This window comes from Gopherus flavomarginatus, chromosome 10 (genome assembly GCF_025201925.1).
Source record: "Gopherus flavomarginatus isolate rGopFla2 chromosome 10, rGopFla2.mat.asm, whole genome shotgun sequence".
Lineage (NCBI taxonomy): Eukaryota > Metazoa > Chordata > Testudines > Testudinidae > Gopherus > Gopherus flavomarginatus.
Genome location: NC_066626.1, coordinates 30,426,303 through 30,440,627, shown reverse-complemented (window position 1 = coordinate 30,440,627; position 14,325 = coordinate 30,426,303). Strand labels below are relative to the sequence as shown.

At 42.4% G+C, this 14,325-nt stretch overlaps 1 protein-coding gene across 9 annotated transcripts in view; it reads left to right on the top strand.

Moving 5' to 3' along the window:
* PMS1 (PMS1 homolog 1, mismatch repair system component) overlaps positions 1–14,325 on the top strand; it is a 111,673-nt gene that overhangs the window by 54,957 nt on the left and 42,391 nt on the right. For all 9 annotated transcript variants that reach the window (XM_050916333.1, XM_050916334.1, XM_050916337.1 and 6 more), the window contains 2 exons: positions 9,274–9,396; positions 11,419–11,562. In XM_050916333.1, the coding sequence (XP_050772290.1) occupies positions 9,274–9,396; positions 11,419–11,562 (267 nt within the window). The remainder of the gene's footprint in view (positions 1–9,273; positions 9,397–11,418; positions 11,563–14,325) is intronic.

Sequence of the window (14,325 nt, the reverse complement as noted above, 5' to 3'; positions counted from 1 at the left end):
AACCCACCAACAAAGAATAAACCCAGCATTTAAAAAGAAAAGGCCTCTAAAATGATTAAATTCCTTTACTGCTCAATCTCTAAAATTAATTGGTTTGATGATTGAAAGTGCGCTCCAAGAATCATCAAATCAAGACTCATGTGGCAGTGATCAAATGGCAGCAAAAATAGTTGTGTCAAATGCAGAATTACTGATTACTGTGTACTCACTAGTGTAGGATATATGGCCTATGTGAGATGGGTGGCCTGTTCAGTTACCTATACTTCCATATCATTATCATCATCATGGCATCTCATGACCTTACAATACGAAACGTCCTCTACATTTGTAAAAGGGCAGTTAGAGGTATCTGTACAAAAACAACAAAAATTATTTTTAAAGGAAGATGTGCAAAATTACCCCTAAATCTAAATTTAAAGGAGTTAATGGGTACAATTTCCAGAAGTGCTCTGCATTAATCTTACTGTGCTCCTATTGACGTTAATGGAGCTTTGCAATTGCTGCTTCCTTTGCAGAAGATACCTTACTAATATTTTCAGAGGTATATTTTAACTCAGAAATCCTCTATTTAGTTTTAGATATCACTTAAAGGAGTGACTCGCTCCTCTGTTGTCTAGTAATTGTTAATTTTGTTCTTTATCTTGCAGCTATAAAGGCTGACTAGACTAGTGTAAAGAGCATTGAAGCATAATCTATCTAGTAAAAATGGTTGTTTAGCATGTCCGTAAGAATATTGTTTTAGTAGTTTGTTCGTTCAGATGTCACTCTTAAACTGAGCTTATGTGAACCCTCATATACACTGAATTAGGAAAATGAAAATGCTTTAGATTTTGTGCTCTCCTCTGACACCTGGCATAGGAACAGGACTACAAAGAAACCACTCCGACTGGCAAGCACAATATTTGTTGTATGTGGTGGGCATTCAGCATTTATGTGGGAGGAATCTGAGGCAATAAGTAGAGAATGGAATGGAATTAAGGGGAAAGTGGAAGCTATGTGAGTTCACCTGAGCAGACAAATCCTCAAACCACTGGCTGGTAGATCAGTGAGGTATTTCATATGCCTTGGTTTGAAGTTGGAGGAGCAAGAGAGCCCAAGCTCAGGCTTCCTAGAAGTTGAGAAATGCCAGAATTAAGGTTGCCTGTGCGACCTTAATTCAGTTCCCTTGTGCGTGTGCATTTTAATACAGGCTTTAATTACATGATCCCATGTCTTTTCCACAAGACTGCTGCCTCATTCAGTGCACAGAACAGATGATGCTCATTTAAGGAACAGCTATTCAATATCTTGTTTTCTCCTTACTGTTCAATGGGTGGCCCTATGCCTTTTATATTTTACGCTATTCAAACCCTGGTCTGAAGGTTGAGTTGTTAATTTCCTCACTGGCTTTCTATGATGCTCATCGCTATACTATTTGAGTGCTTCAGGAATATTAAATAATTTATTTTTGCAACACTCCATGAGGTGTGGGGATATTATTATTCCCATTTTGCAGATGGGGAACTGAGGCATAGAGACATTAAGGTCAAAAGTATCTACTAATTTTGGGTACCCAATTTGAAATACTCAGGATCTGATTTTCCAGAATATTTAGCATTACATAGTACATTATATGTTCAAAGCACAGCTTCCATTGCATCTATGAATCATAGAACTGGAAGGGACATCGAGAGGTCATCTAGTCCAGTCAGGCAGGACTAAGTATTATCTAGACCATCACTGACAGGTGTTTGTCCAACTGCACTTAAAAATCCCTAATGATGGAGATTCCACCACCTCCCTAGGCAATTTATTCCAGTGCTTAACCACTCTTGACAGGAAGTTTTGCCTGATGTCCAATCTAAACTGCCCTTGCTGCAATTTAAGCCAATTGCTTCTTGTCCTATCCTCGGAGGTTAAGAAGAAAATTTTTTCTCCCTTCTCCTTGTAACAACCTTTTATGTACTTGAAAATTGTTATCATGTCCCCCTTCAGTCTTCTCTTCTCCAGACTAAAGAAACCCATTTTTTTCAGTCTTCCCTCATAGTTCATGTTTTCTAGTCCTTTAATAATTTTTGTTGCTCTTCTCTGGACTTTCTCAAATTTGTCTACATCTTTCCTGAAATGTGGTGCCCAGAACTGGACACAATAGTCAGCTGAGGCCTAATCAGCGCAGAGTAGAATGGAAGAATTACTTCTTGTATCTGTCCTACAACACTCCTGCTAATACAGTCCAGAACGACATTTGCTTTTTTTTTTTGCAACAGCATTACACTGTGTTCACTCATATTTAGCTTGTGATCCACTCTAACCCCCAAATCCCTTTTCGCAGTTTTCCTTCCTAGGCAGTCATTGCCCATTCTGTATGTGCGCAACTGATTGCTCCTTCCTACATGGAGCACTTTGCATTTGTCCTGATTGAATTTCATCCTATTTACTTCAGACCATCTCTCTAGTTCGTCCAGATCATTTTAATATTAATCCTGTCCTCCAAAGCACTTGCAACCCCTCCCAGCTTGGTATCGTCCGCAAACTTTATAAGTGTTCTCTCTATGCCATTATCTAAACCATTGAGGAAAATATTGAACAGAACCAGACCCAGAACTGATCCCTGTGGGACCCCACTTGTTATGTCCTTCCAGCATGGCTGTGAACCACTGATAACTACTCTCTGGGAATGATTTTCCAACCAGTTATGCACTCACCTTATAGTAGCTCCATCTAGCTTGTATTTCCCTAGTTTGTTTATGAGAAGGTCATGTGAGACAGTATCAAAAACTTTACTAAAGTCAAGATATACCACGTCTACCGCTTCCTGCCCGTCCACAAAGCTTGTTACCCTGGCAAAGAAAGCTATCAGGTTTGACACAATTTTCTTCTTGACATATCCATGCTGACTATTACTTACCACCTTACTATCTTCTCAATGTTTGTAAATTGATTGCTTTATTATTTGCTCCATCTCTTTCCAGGTACAGAAGGTAAGCTCACTGGTCTGTAATTTCCTGGGTTGTCCTTATTTTCCTTTTTATAGATTGGCACTATATTTGCCCTTTTCCAGTCTTCTGGAATGTCTCCCAGCTTCCATGACTCCTCAGAACTTTTACAGATCATACTCCAAGGTCTTAATTCAGGCACCCAGCAAATGAGGAACCCACAATTAGCGACCACCTTTGATTAGTTTGGTTTAAGTGAATTGCCTAACATCACACAGGGACTGTGTAGCAGAGGCAGGGATAGAATTTAGTTCTGCTGGGCAGAATTCAGCTGCCTTATCTCTGAGACTGTCCTTTCTCTTCCTGCAGTTACCTGCCTCATTCAGTACACATCTCCCAACTTTTGCAACAAATGAAGCAGAATCCCACAGACAAGTCTCCTTTATTATACAACTCTGATTCATCCCCATCCTGATTCATCTGACCTGAGCACTGAATGAGGCAAGCATCTTTTTGGGAAAATATCATTTGATCATGTAATTGGGGACTGTACTCTAATACATACACACACAGAGAGGCAGAATTAAGATTTCACAGACAACCTTAATTCTGGCATTTCCTGTCTTTTGAGTGCTTCACTTTGCAAACTTAACATTCTTTTAACTGCGTGGATGTGGGTGTATAATTTCGTGGATTGTTTAAAAAGCAAAATGAAAAAAAACAAATTCTCCATGAAGGAATGCAAGTCAAGATAGGGAAAGAACAGGTTAAAGAATATTTAGGTAAGTTAGATGTAATCAAGTCAGCAGGGCCTGATGAAATTCATTCTAGAGTACTTAAGGAATGGCTGAAGCAATCTTGGAACTGCTAGAAATTATCTCTGAGAACTCCTGGAGGATGGGTGAAGTCCTAGAGACTGGAGAAGGGCAAACATAGTACCTATCTTTAAAAAGGGAAACAAAGAGGATCCGGGAAGTTATAGACCAATCAGCCTAACTTCGATACCTGGAAAGATAGCGGAACAAATTATTAAACAATCAGTTTGTGAACATCTGCCAGATGATAAGGTTATGAGGAATACCCAGTGTGAATTTGTGAAGAACAAACTTCCTTTTTTGACAGGGTTGCTGGCCTAGTGAATAAGGGGGAAGTAGTAGATGTGATATATCTTGATTTTAGTAAGGCTTTTGAGACAGTTCCACAGGACATTCTCATAAACAAACTAGGGAAATATGAAATTACTATAAGGTAGATGCACACCTGGTTGAAAAACCAGACTCAAAGAGTGCTCATCAACTGGGAGGGCATATGTAGTGGGGTCTTGCAAAGGTCTGTCCTGAGTCTGATGCTATTCTGTATTTTCTTTAATGATTTGAATAATGGAATGGCGAGTATGCTTATAAAATTTGCGTATGACGGCAGGCTGGGAGGAATTGAAAGCACTTGGGAGGATAGGATTAGAATTCAAAACAAATTTGAGAAATTGGAGAATTGGTCTGAATTCAACAAGATGAAATTCAGTAAATACAAGTGCAAAATATTACACTTCAGAAGGATAAATCAAATGTACAGCTACAAAATTTGGAATAACTGGCAAAGTGGTAGTATTCCCAGAAAGGATCTGAGGGTTATAATGGATCATAAATTGAGTGAGTCAACAATGTGATGCAGTTACAAAAAAGGCTAATATCATACTAGGGTGTATTAACAGGAGCATTGTATGTAAGACTTGGGAGGTAATTGTCCTGCTGTATTCAGCACTGGTGAGGCCTCAGCTGCCATACTGTGTCCAGTTCTGGGTACTACGTTTTAGGAAATATGTGGACAACTTGGAGAGAGTCCAGTAGAGAGCAACAAAAATTATAAAAAATTTAGAAAACCTGACTGTGAGAAAAGAAGACTGGGGGGAGGGATCCTGATAAGTCTTCGTATACGTAAAGGGCCGTGATAAAGAGGATGTTGGTTAATTATTCTCCATGTCCACTGAAGGTAGGACAAGAAGTAATGAGCTTAATTTGCAGCAAGGGAGCTTTAGATTAGATATTAGGAAAATTTTTCTAACTATAAAGGTAGTTACATTCTGGAATAGCCTTCCAAGTGAGATTGTGGAATGCTCATCATTGGAGATTTTAAAAACAGGTTGGACAAACACCTGACAGGGATGGTCTAGGTTTGCTTGGTCCTGCCTTGATGACTTGTCAAGGTCCCTTCGAGCCCTGCATTTCTATGATTCTATCATGTGGTATCATATTGAGAGCCACATGGGTCATCAGCAGGGTTGGAACCTTTGGATCCATCTCACTGTCCCTTCCCACTTGAGCTAAGAGAGTAACTGATAGTAGTAGTAGGTTGTGATCCACTATGGACCAGCACTAAAGGGGGATGATAAGCTTTGCCCAAGAATTTTACATATGTTTACTTACTTGAGAGGAACTGTGAGACTCAAGAATCTTGGGCTCCATTTCAGACTCTGGAGGGAAGTGTGCTCTAGTAGGCACAGATTCTTCTGCCTTTCCCTCCAACCTGTCCCTGTCCCAGTCTTGTCTTGTCCCTGCTCCATCTCCTTGTCCCATTTCCATTCTCCTTACCAACCTGTTGTATCCACTCATCCCAGTCTGTCTCATTGCCCAGCAAGTCCTAGTCTCCTCTTCTGGACTCCCAGTCCTAGTCTCCTTGACCAGCCATTCCTAGTTCCCCTCTCCTATTTCCTCTTCTGATCTATGCTGCCCACCCCGAATCCAGGCATCCCATACTCACGTTCCCCACAGGCTCACAGTCCCACTCTCCCTCACCGGGCCTCTTGTTCAGTCTCAATATTCCACCAAGCTCTTTGTTCCAGTCTCTTTGGCAGCCTGCCCCAGTTCTTCTTCTGCACCATGGCTTCTTGTGATCTCATTCTCTCTTATCCCCATCGCCTCCTCCCCACCTTACTAGTTCCCAGTCTCCTCCATCAACTCCCAGTTTCCCTTTCTCCCACCAACCTCAGTCTCCCGTCACTAGATTCCTTGCCCCATTCTACCATGTTCCCTCCCCAACCAGGTCCAGCTCTTGTGTCCTCTGTCTTTGCATCAGGCACCTTCCACATCCATGGCTGCCTGGATGTCAGTAGGGTATTAAGAGCACTGAAGAGGCAGGCTCACTGCTCTCAGTCCAGGTACTGGATCTGGACCTGGACCGAGCATGGCCCAGAACAATTGGGAACTGCAATTGCAAGGAAAGTCCTCCTCGGCCCTTACCTGGAGGATGCTCAGTGTGGACAGAATCTTTGGGGAATTAAGCTGTGATCTAGCAAGTGTCTACTGAGCATGTGCAAACTGATTTTTTTCCAAAGTCTTCTAACTTGACCAAATTTAGGTGAATTTTCATGGAGGTTGCAAAAGGCACATCCCTGACACAAAGACCCACTCCACCCATCAAATTTAAAGCCACAGACCATGGGTTTGCTAGAGCTTCTTAAAGAAAGAGATCACCATAATTATTAAAACATATGTCTTTCCCTCCCTGTCTTCTCTGAATGAGCTGAACCATTTTAGGTGAAATGTTCCCCGAAAAGATACAACGCATGGAAAATTTCAACCCAAACAGCTAAAGTTTTGCAAAGTTGTAAGCAACTTGGAAAAAGGGTCATATAATGGGAAGTGGGGCTACAAATCCCACTTATAATAATATAATAATCCTAAGTCACTTTAAACAATTGGTTTAACTTAAAATCAAGATTCCTTGCTTATATATTTTTTCTAAAACTGTCTTATCGTAAGTGTGATTATTTAATGGATGACAATTTTACCAGTGCAATCCAGTTTTAGAAATCTTCACTAATTAACTCTGTTACGGTGCATGCTGACTTCCCAACTAGTTTTAAACAGTTAGTAAAAGTCAGCTAAGTCTGAATATGGCAACTTCTTAACTGCCTGATTTTAGAGCCTTCCAGCTGTGTTTTAATGTTGTCCATTTGTTTAGCCAAGCTATTGTTTGAAGTGACCTAACTTGTGTTTAGTATTTAAAATTTTAAAAAGCTGAAACATAAAACAGAGTGACATTTAGATTGTCTATGACAGAGTTGCAGAATAAAGTGTAAGAGAGCAGCTAGTTGTTTTTTCTGATAATGGTCCAACAGACAGTTGACACCTCTTTAACTTGTTCAATGGCATTTAGTTATGTGTATAACTGTTGCTGACCAGAACACTCCCGCTTTGGCACAGAATGTTCATTGCAGAGCTAGGGGAGTGAATAGTTTGCTGAAGTCAAGTAGCTAACCAGGAATCACAAAGGATTGCGCTGAAGCCAAAAGATTATCTGTTCTGTTTCATATGTTTATTAGCTTTGATTTAAGTAAATAAAAAGACCATGACAAAATTTTCAGTCTTGGTTCAAAAGTTAGGCACCTAAATCAAATTGGCCTGATTTTCAAAAGTGCTGAGCACTCACAGCTTGTAATGCCAGTGGCTGAAGTGGGCTAAAGACAGACCGGAGCCCCGTGTTCAAGTGATGTGTGGGTGACCTGCTAGCCAGGAAGTCCATAAGTATTAAAGGGCAATGGCTGGATTTCTCACAGGGGTCAGGAGCGGAGCGATCCAATCAAAGAATGTGAGTTGCTGTGATAGCTAGGCAAAGTTGGGTCAGGTAGCAAGGCAGCAACTCACAGGCAGTGGCCTGTTGTTCAGACATCTTCCACTTCCTCCTTAGGTCTTTATATAGTCCAGGTACCCAATGAGAGTGCTGTCCGTCCAGCCAATCGAGGGCCTTGGGCATGACTGCTGTGTGGCTGTAGGCCTTTAGCACTAAGGCTATTGGTCAGGGGCAGCAATGTAGTGCACTGTTGTGTAGTTTCTAGGGATGTTGCCTAAGAGTGTGATGGGTCTGAGTTCAATACTGGCATTCTGACAGTGAATAGTGTTGACATGGGGTGATGGTTCAGCACATCCCCACCCCCAGCACAGAGGCTTGGTGTGCTGTCTAGGGAACCAGTGGGCTTTGGTTCAATACCAGTAACCTGACAAAGCTCTTATTGAAGTCAGCCAGAGTGCTGGGTGCTCAGCATCTTTGAAATCAGGCCACTTTGATTTTAGGTGCCTAACTTTAGGCATCCATGTTTGACTATTTCACCCACATTACAGGTAGAACAGGTACAGGAGAGGCAATTGCAGATCAAGTTTCACCACTCTGCCTGCAAGTGTGCCTCAGCCCTAACCCAAGGAAGTGAGCTAGTGTCTTAATCCCCATGTCCATTCATTCCCTGGCCTCTCTGCTGAACCTGCCAACTAGCATGCCAGTTGTTGTTGTAGAAGATTTTGCAATGTGGATGATGTCTATTTGGAACTGTACTGGAGACCAGTTTCACACAGGCTACTGTACAGGCACCATGGTAGCAACATTAATGTGCATTGAGTCTGTCTTGAATTTGAACTGATGACTTAGAGATGATAGGGGTGAAGGGCCCCATACTCCATTGCTAATCATTTATCAGTCCTTTGAGTTCTGTGTTTTATTAAATACAAGCTTTACCAGGCAGAACACAAGGAATGTGCTGGCATCTTGAAATGAGGCTAGAACACATAAAAGAACACGTCCATATGCCTCAGACAGGCATCAGAATGCCTCAAGAATTTCTTGTTTAAATTTTGTAAATTTGACATCACTTTAAAACTATGCAACAAAGTGAACTGAATATTCATCTGTTTGTAAGACTGACCTGAGGGACCAGATGCTGGCCTCTGTTAAAGCTGCTTTGCGCTGCTGGCCATACAAAACCACTTTGGAGGTGTCCTAATGCGGGGGAATCCCTGGCTAGCAGAGAACTGATGCATCCTGCTTTATGTTATGCTCACCTGGTTTCTTCCAGTATAGAGGGTGAACAAGAGCAGAAGAGGGTGTGTATAGAGCAATTCCTGCCTACGGAGTCATTGAAATAATGCCTCTAAAATGTACAGGGGTCAAACTGGCAACCACAGGTATCAGACGAACACAAAGGTGGCATCATGCTTTGATAGATCCTTGTTGCAGAATAGCCCTTGAGACTGCTCCAAGGATTAGAAAGGGAGAGAGCAAAGATGGCGTAAAGACACTTCTGTAGGCCCCAGTCAACACCCCCTCTGCTGCCCTAGTAGCGCTCTGGTGTAGCAGAGAATCTGGGCCTAGGATTTCTCAATAAATTCAACGGGAATAGAGGCAAAACACAAACTATTTCAGCTCTTTTAAAAGAATTCTTTTATTGATTTCTCTGATAATTTTGAAAGGCAATGCACGTTTGGGTCATTTGAATCCTGAGCTAATTAATTTGAGTTATCTGTTTTCTTTACAAATAAAATGTGTGGGGAGACTTCTCTTATTGATAATTGTACTTGTTTTACAATTATAGGTATTTCTCTCTGGATTTCTTCCAAAACCTGAATCAGACAATTCTTTGACAAGTCTTTCAAGTTCGGAAAGGAGTTTCATCTATATAAACAATCGGCCAGTACATCAAAAGGAAATATTAAAGGTACCATACCCCAATTTCTAATTCAATAGAATAAAGAGAGGTTTCTAACTTTCTGCCCACAAGTGATAGCTGGTGCACATTAATTGACGGTGCAAACGTTAGCTTTTGAAAGTCTAAATGCATACACAAATTGGGTACTTTAGGCATCTAAACACTGTTATTTGCACTACAATTGATTATGGGAACAAAATTAAAGACTACATCAAATCCCCCTTGTTTTGTGATGGAGAAAATCAAATAATTCTCACTTGAGACCCAAAGTTATATGAAACTTTCTTCAAGACAACCTGAAATCAGGTTCACAGCCTCTAAGAAGAGTCAAGTCAGACCAGTGCTCTGCCTTCTTTATCTCACAGGCCCTGCTTCCCATCTTATTTAGACTTTAAGCTTGTTGGGATAGAAACTTTATGTTTGTGTAGTGCCCAGATTTACCCAGCCCTGATTGGGGTGTCTGGTCTGGGTGCTACTGTAATACATATAAACAACAATAATAATAATACTTTTGTGCCTTATTTTGAGCTGTCTTCTGAGGTAGAATGGGGCAGTGGCATTCCTCCCCTTCCCTCACCAAGATTTTATAACTAAAGTTTTATTTAAACAGCTTTGGGTCACAAGTGAAAGTGTATCTACTAAGAAAAACATCTTTCCAAGTTATGCTGAATTAATCATTGTTGTACCTGAACTACAGTATGTAAGCCTGTGATTTTAGTTTCACACTTTATTATCCTAAGAAGGAAGAAAAAAGTGATATATCTCCAGACCCGCCAACAGAAATTCTAGGCCCCAGGGCCGTCTTTGGGGGGGGGCCCAAGACGGAAGTGACGAATACGTCACTTCTAGGACCACCCAAAGCACAGGGCCCAGAGCAGTCTCGCACGCCTAGGCACCCTACGGCCCATCCGGGTGATTTAAAAGGGCCCAGTGCTCCCACCCATCGCCACTACTGCAGTGGCAGCCGGGGGCCCCTGGGCCCTTTTAAATTGCCCAGGCCCCTGGGCAATTGTCCCTTTGTGCCCCCCCATCAACAGACCTGTATATATCATACAACTGTAATTCAGTTTGTTGCTGAGAGCGGAACTTGAGGGTGATGTGAGTATATTACAACTGCAGGATTTAAAAAGATCTTTTCTGCAGTTCACCCTTATCCTTAACTTTTTTTTCTTGTTCTTGTCTGCTCTATTACATGATTCTTGCTTGATTTCCCTCCTCCCCCCAAAAAATATGGGCACCTGTAGAAGGATCTGTGAACCTGCATAAACATGCAGGGCTCTCCTACTATTGACCCACCTTGTTAGCAGGAGATAAAACCCTGAAAATAACTGCTGAATAGTTCTGTAGTCTGTCGGTGGCAGGTGAGACTTTTTAACTCCGTCAGGAGATAAGAGAAGTGAGAAGAGCGGGGAGACCTGGAGAAAATCTTAGTCACAGCCAGGGTTCCAGAGAGAGCTTATCTCTATTATTTAAATTACAAATGAATCCTGATCTGAGGAGGAGGGTGAGTTTGACATTGGTGGACTTGTTAGGAATGCCACCTTCTCATTCATCCTTTTTCTTTCCTCTAAGAAAACAATATTTATTTCAAAATATTACAACATATACATATATTTTCATTTTTTTAAAATTTCAGAGATAATGGTGTTCATTTGTCCTAGAAGAAAGTGCTGGATCTCCTGCCCACTTTGAGCACTGAATAGAACCATACAGTACCTTTTTCTCCAGATATATCAAGTGGGCTAAGTATATTATTTCAGAAAGTTCATGGAGCCACAGTTAATACTTTGGAGCAGATTTTCTGGGACTTACATGGCACAAATGCCCTACTGAGGATTCAAATGCCCTACTGAGGATTTTCCTGGTGTGCAGATCTCCCCAAAAGGACATTTTTAACTTCTTTGTTTTAGTATCTTTAATTTGTCAAAATACAATTTAAGAACTGTGTGTATAGTATAGTATTTTGCTTCTGTACCTTTCGGGTCTATTTTACTGCTTTTACTGACTTTCCTTTGTTGCATTTATCTGTAGCTGGTTCGACGGTTCTATAATCTGAAGTCACATAAAGATTCTTCTCGTTCGTATCCTGTTTTCTTTATTAATATTACTGTACCAACCTCTGCTGTGGATGTTAATTTAACACCTGATAAAACTCAAGTTTTACTTCATAATAAGGTAATTTATATTTTAATTTATTTTTAAATTGGGTTTGCTTGCTTAGGCCCTGATCTTACAGAGACTTACCACATTTAATTTTAGGCTCATGCATAACTCATTGGCTTCAGTGTGACTAATTAGGTGCTTGAAATTAAGCACACACATTAGCCTTTTCAGGAGTGAGGCTTTAGTAGTTCATATATGATAGGCTGCCCTTGTAACATGACTATTTGAAAATTATTGAATCAAATGAGTAACCCTTTGTTTGATTTTTAAAGATCATTTGTGTACTGTCATACTAGCCCCTGTCTCAGCCATGCTCCCTTCAGAGCCCAACATCCTGAGAATATCCATACTGAGTTAGATCATGGTCCATCTAACCCAGTATCCTGCCTCAGACAGTGTCCAGTCCCAGATGCTTCAAAGGAAATGAACAGAGTGATCTGTCTCCTGCCATTCAGTCCCAGGTTCTGGCAGTTGGAGATTTAGGGGCACCCGAAGCATGGGATTTTATCCCTGACCATCTTTTCTGATAACCATTGATGGACCTTTCCTCCATGAACTTATCTAATTCTTTTTTAACTTAGTTATGCTACTGGCCTTCACAACATTCCCTAGCAAAGAGTTCCACCAGTTGACTATATGTTGTGTGAAGAAGTACTTCCTTATGTTTCTTTTTGAAACCTGCTGCCTATTAATTTCATTGTGTGACCCCCTAATACTTGTGTTGTGTGAAGGGGTAAATAATGCTTCCCTCTTTGTTTTCTTCATACTATTCATGATTTTATAGCCCTCTATCATATCCTCCTTTAATCATCTCCTTTTCCAACCTGAACTGTCCCAGTTTTTTTAACCTCTGCCCATATGGAAGTTATTCCCTACACCTTTTGTTGCCCTTCTCTGTATCTTTTCCAATTCTAATATACCTTTCTTGAGATGGGGCAACCAGAACTTCACACAAAATTGGATGTGTGGGTGTACCGTGGCTTTATATAGTAACATTGTGATATTTTCTGCTTTATCATCTACCCCTTTCCTAATGTTCTGTTTGCTTTTTTGACTGCTGCTGCATATTGAGCAGATGTTTTCAGAGAGCTATCCACAGTAACTGCAAGATCTCTTTTTTGAGTGATAACAGCTAATTTAGACCCCATCATTTTATATGTATAGTTGGGATTATGTTTTCCAGTGTGCATTACTTTGCATTTATCAACATAAAATTTCATCTGCCATTTTGTTGCCCAGTCACGCAGTTTTGAGAGAACCTTTTGTAGCTCTTCATAGTCTGCCTGGAACTTGACTATTTTGAGAAGTTTTGTATCATGTGCAAATTTTGCCACTTCACTGTTCACCCCTTTTTCTGACCACTGTTTACTGACTTTCCTATATTTTAACCATGGGGACCTTCCCTCGTATCCCGTGACTGCTTAGTTTGTGTAAGAGTCTTTGCTGGGTGACCTTTTCAAAGGCTTTCTGAAAATTCTACTACACTGAATCGACTGGATCATCCTTGTCTATGTGCATGCTGACTCCCTCAAAGAATTCTGATGGTTTGATGAGGCATGATATACCTTTACAAAAGCCTTGTTTACTCTTCCCCAATATATTGTGTTCATCTATGGACATAAGGGTGGTGTTCTCCTCTGTTCCTCCCTTCCTCCCCAATGCTACCCTTTTGCCTTTCCTCTCCACCCTGGGGAAGCCCCTGTCCTTCCTCCGCCCCCTTCCGTTGGGTTGTAAGGACCCCACCCTCTGCCATGTTTTGTCGTTCCACCAGCAGGTGCAGGTTCAAGTGCCACCGGTGGCACATGACAGAGTAGCTCTGGAGGGGTCCTTTCTGGTGCCCCATCGAGGGGCCCAGTACCAGGCTTACTATTCCTTGGGGGAGGCCCAGTGCTTCCTCTGCTGGGCAGCAAGACACATCCGGAGGGACTGCCCCCTGGCCCGGCTCGGAGGGGCATCTGGGACCCCCGATACCCGGAAGGGTGTTGGCTCTACCATCACCGGCAGCTCTAATTGCCCGGACCTTGGGGTCGCCCCTCCTCCATCTGTGACTGCTGTCAACTCCACTCAGGTCTCGGGGGTGGCCCCCCTGATATGCCCAGATGAGCATGTGGGCCTCGCTGTTGTGGTGAGTGATAGACCAGAGCCCGCGGAGGAGAGGGTGACAGGGCCAGTGGCGGGACTTGAGCAGGACTTGCCTCAGGGGGAGTTTGTCCCTTTCCCCGCTGTCCTGCCGTCCTCTTCCCTTACCCTCCCATCAATGCCCTCGCTCCGTTGCTCTGACCTGGCTGGCCAGCCCCCCTCTTTAGTGAGCTGGGAGCTTGTGCAAGGGAAGCGCCAAAAGCGGGGAGCATGGGCCCAGCACCCCCCCTAGTTGGCGAGGGGGAAGGGACCCCTTGTAAAACTATGAAGGGGGCCACTGGTGCTGGGCTTTCCATTGACTCCCCTGCTGATGTTCATCGTTTGGAGTCTGCCGAGATCGCTGCAGCCGTGGACATGGGTAGTACCATCTCTCCTATGGAGTCCCTCCCTGAGGGGGTTACAGAAGGTGTCCCTCCTGCTGTTTTGCCATCTTGCCCACTGTAGACACCGAAGTGGCTACTGCCTCGGCTGCTGTTGAGGGGGACCTTGTAGAGGCGGGTGGAGATTTACCTCTATTTTTGATGAGATCGAGGCCCTAAGTTTGACTCCGACCACCCAGCAGGTGGATGCCCCTGTGTTAGAGGGCCTTGGTAAGGGCGATTGCTATTTGCCGCCTCCTGCCTTCCCCCCGTCTTG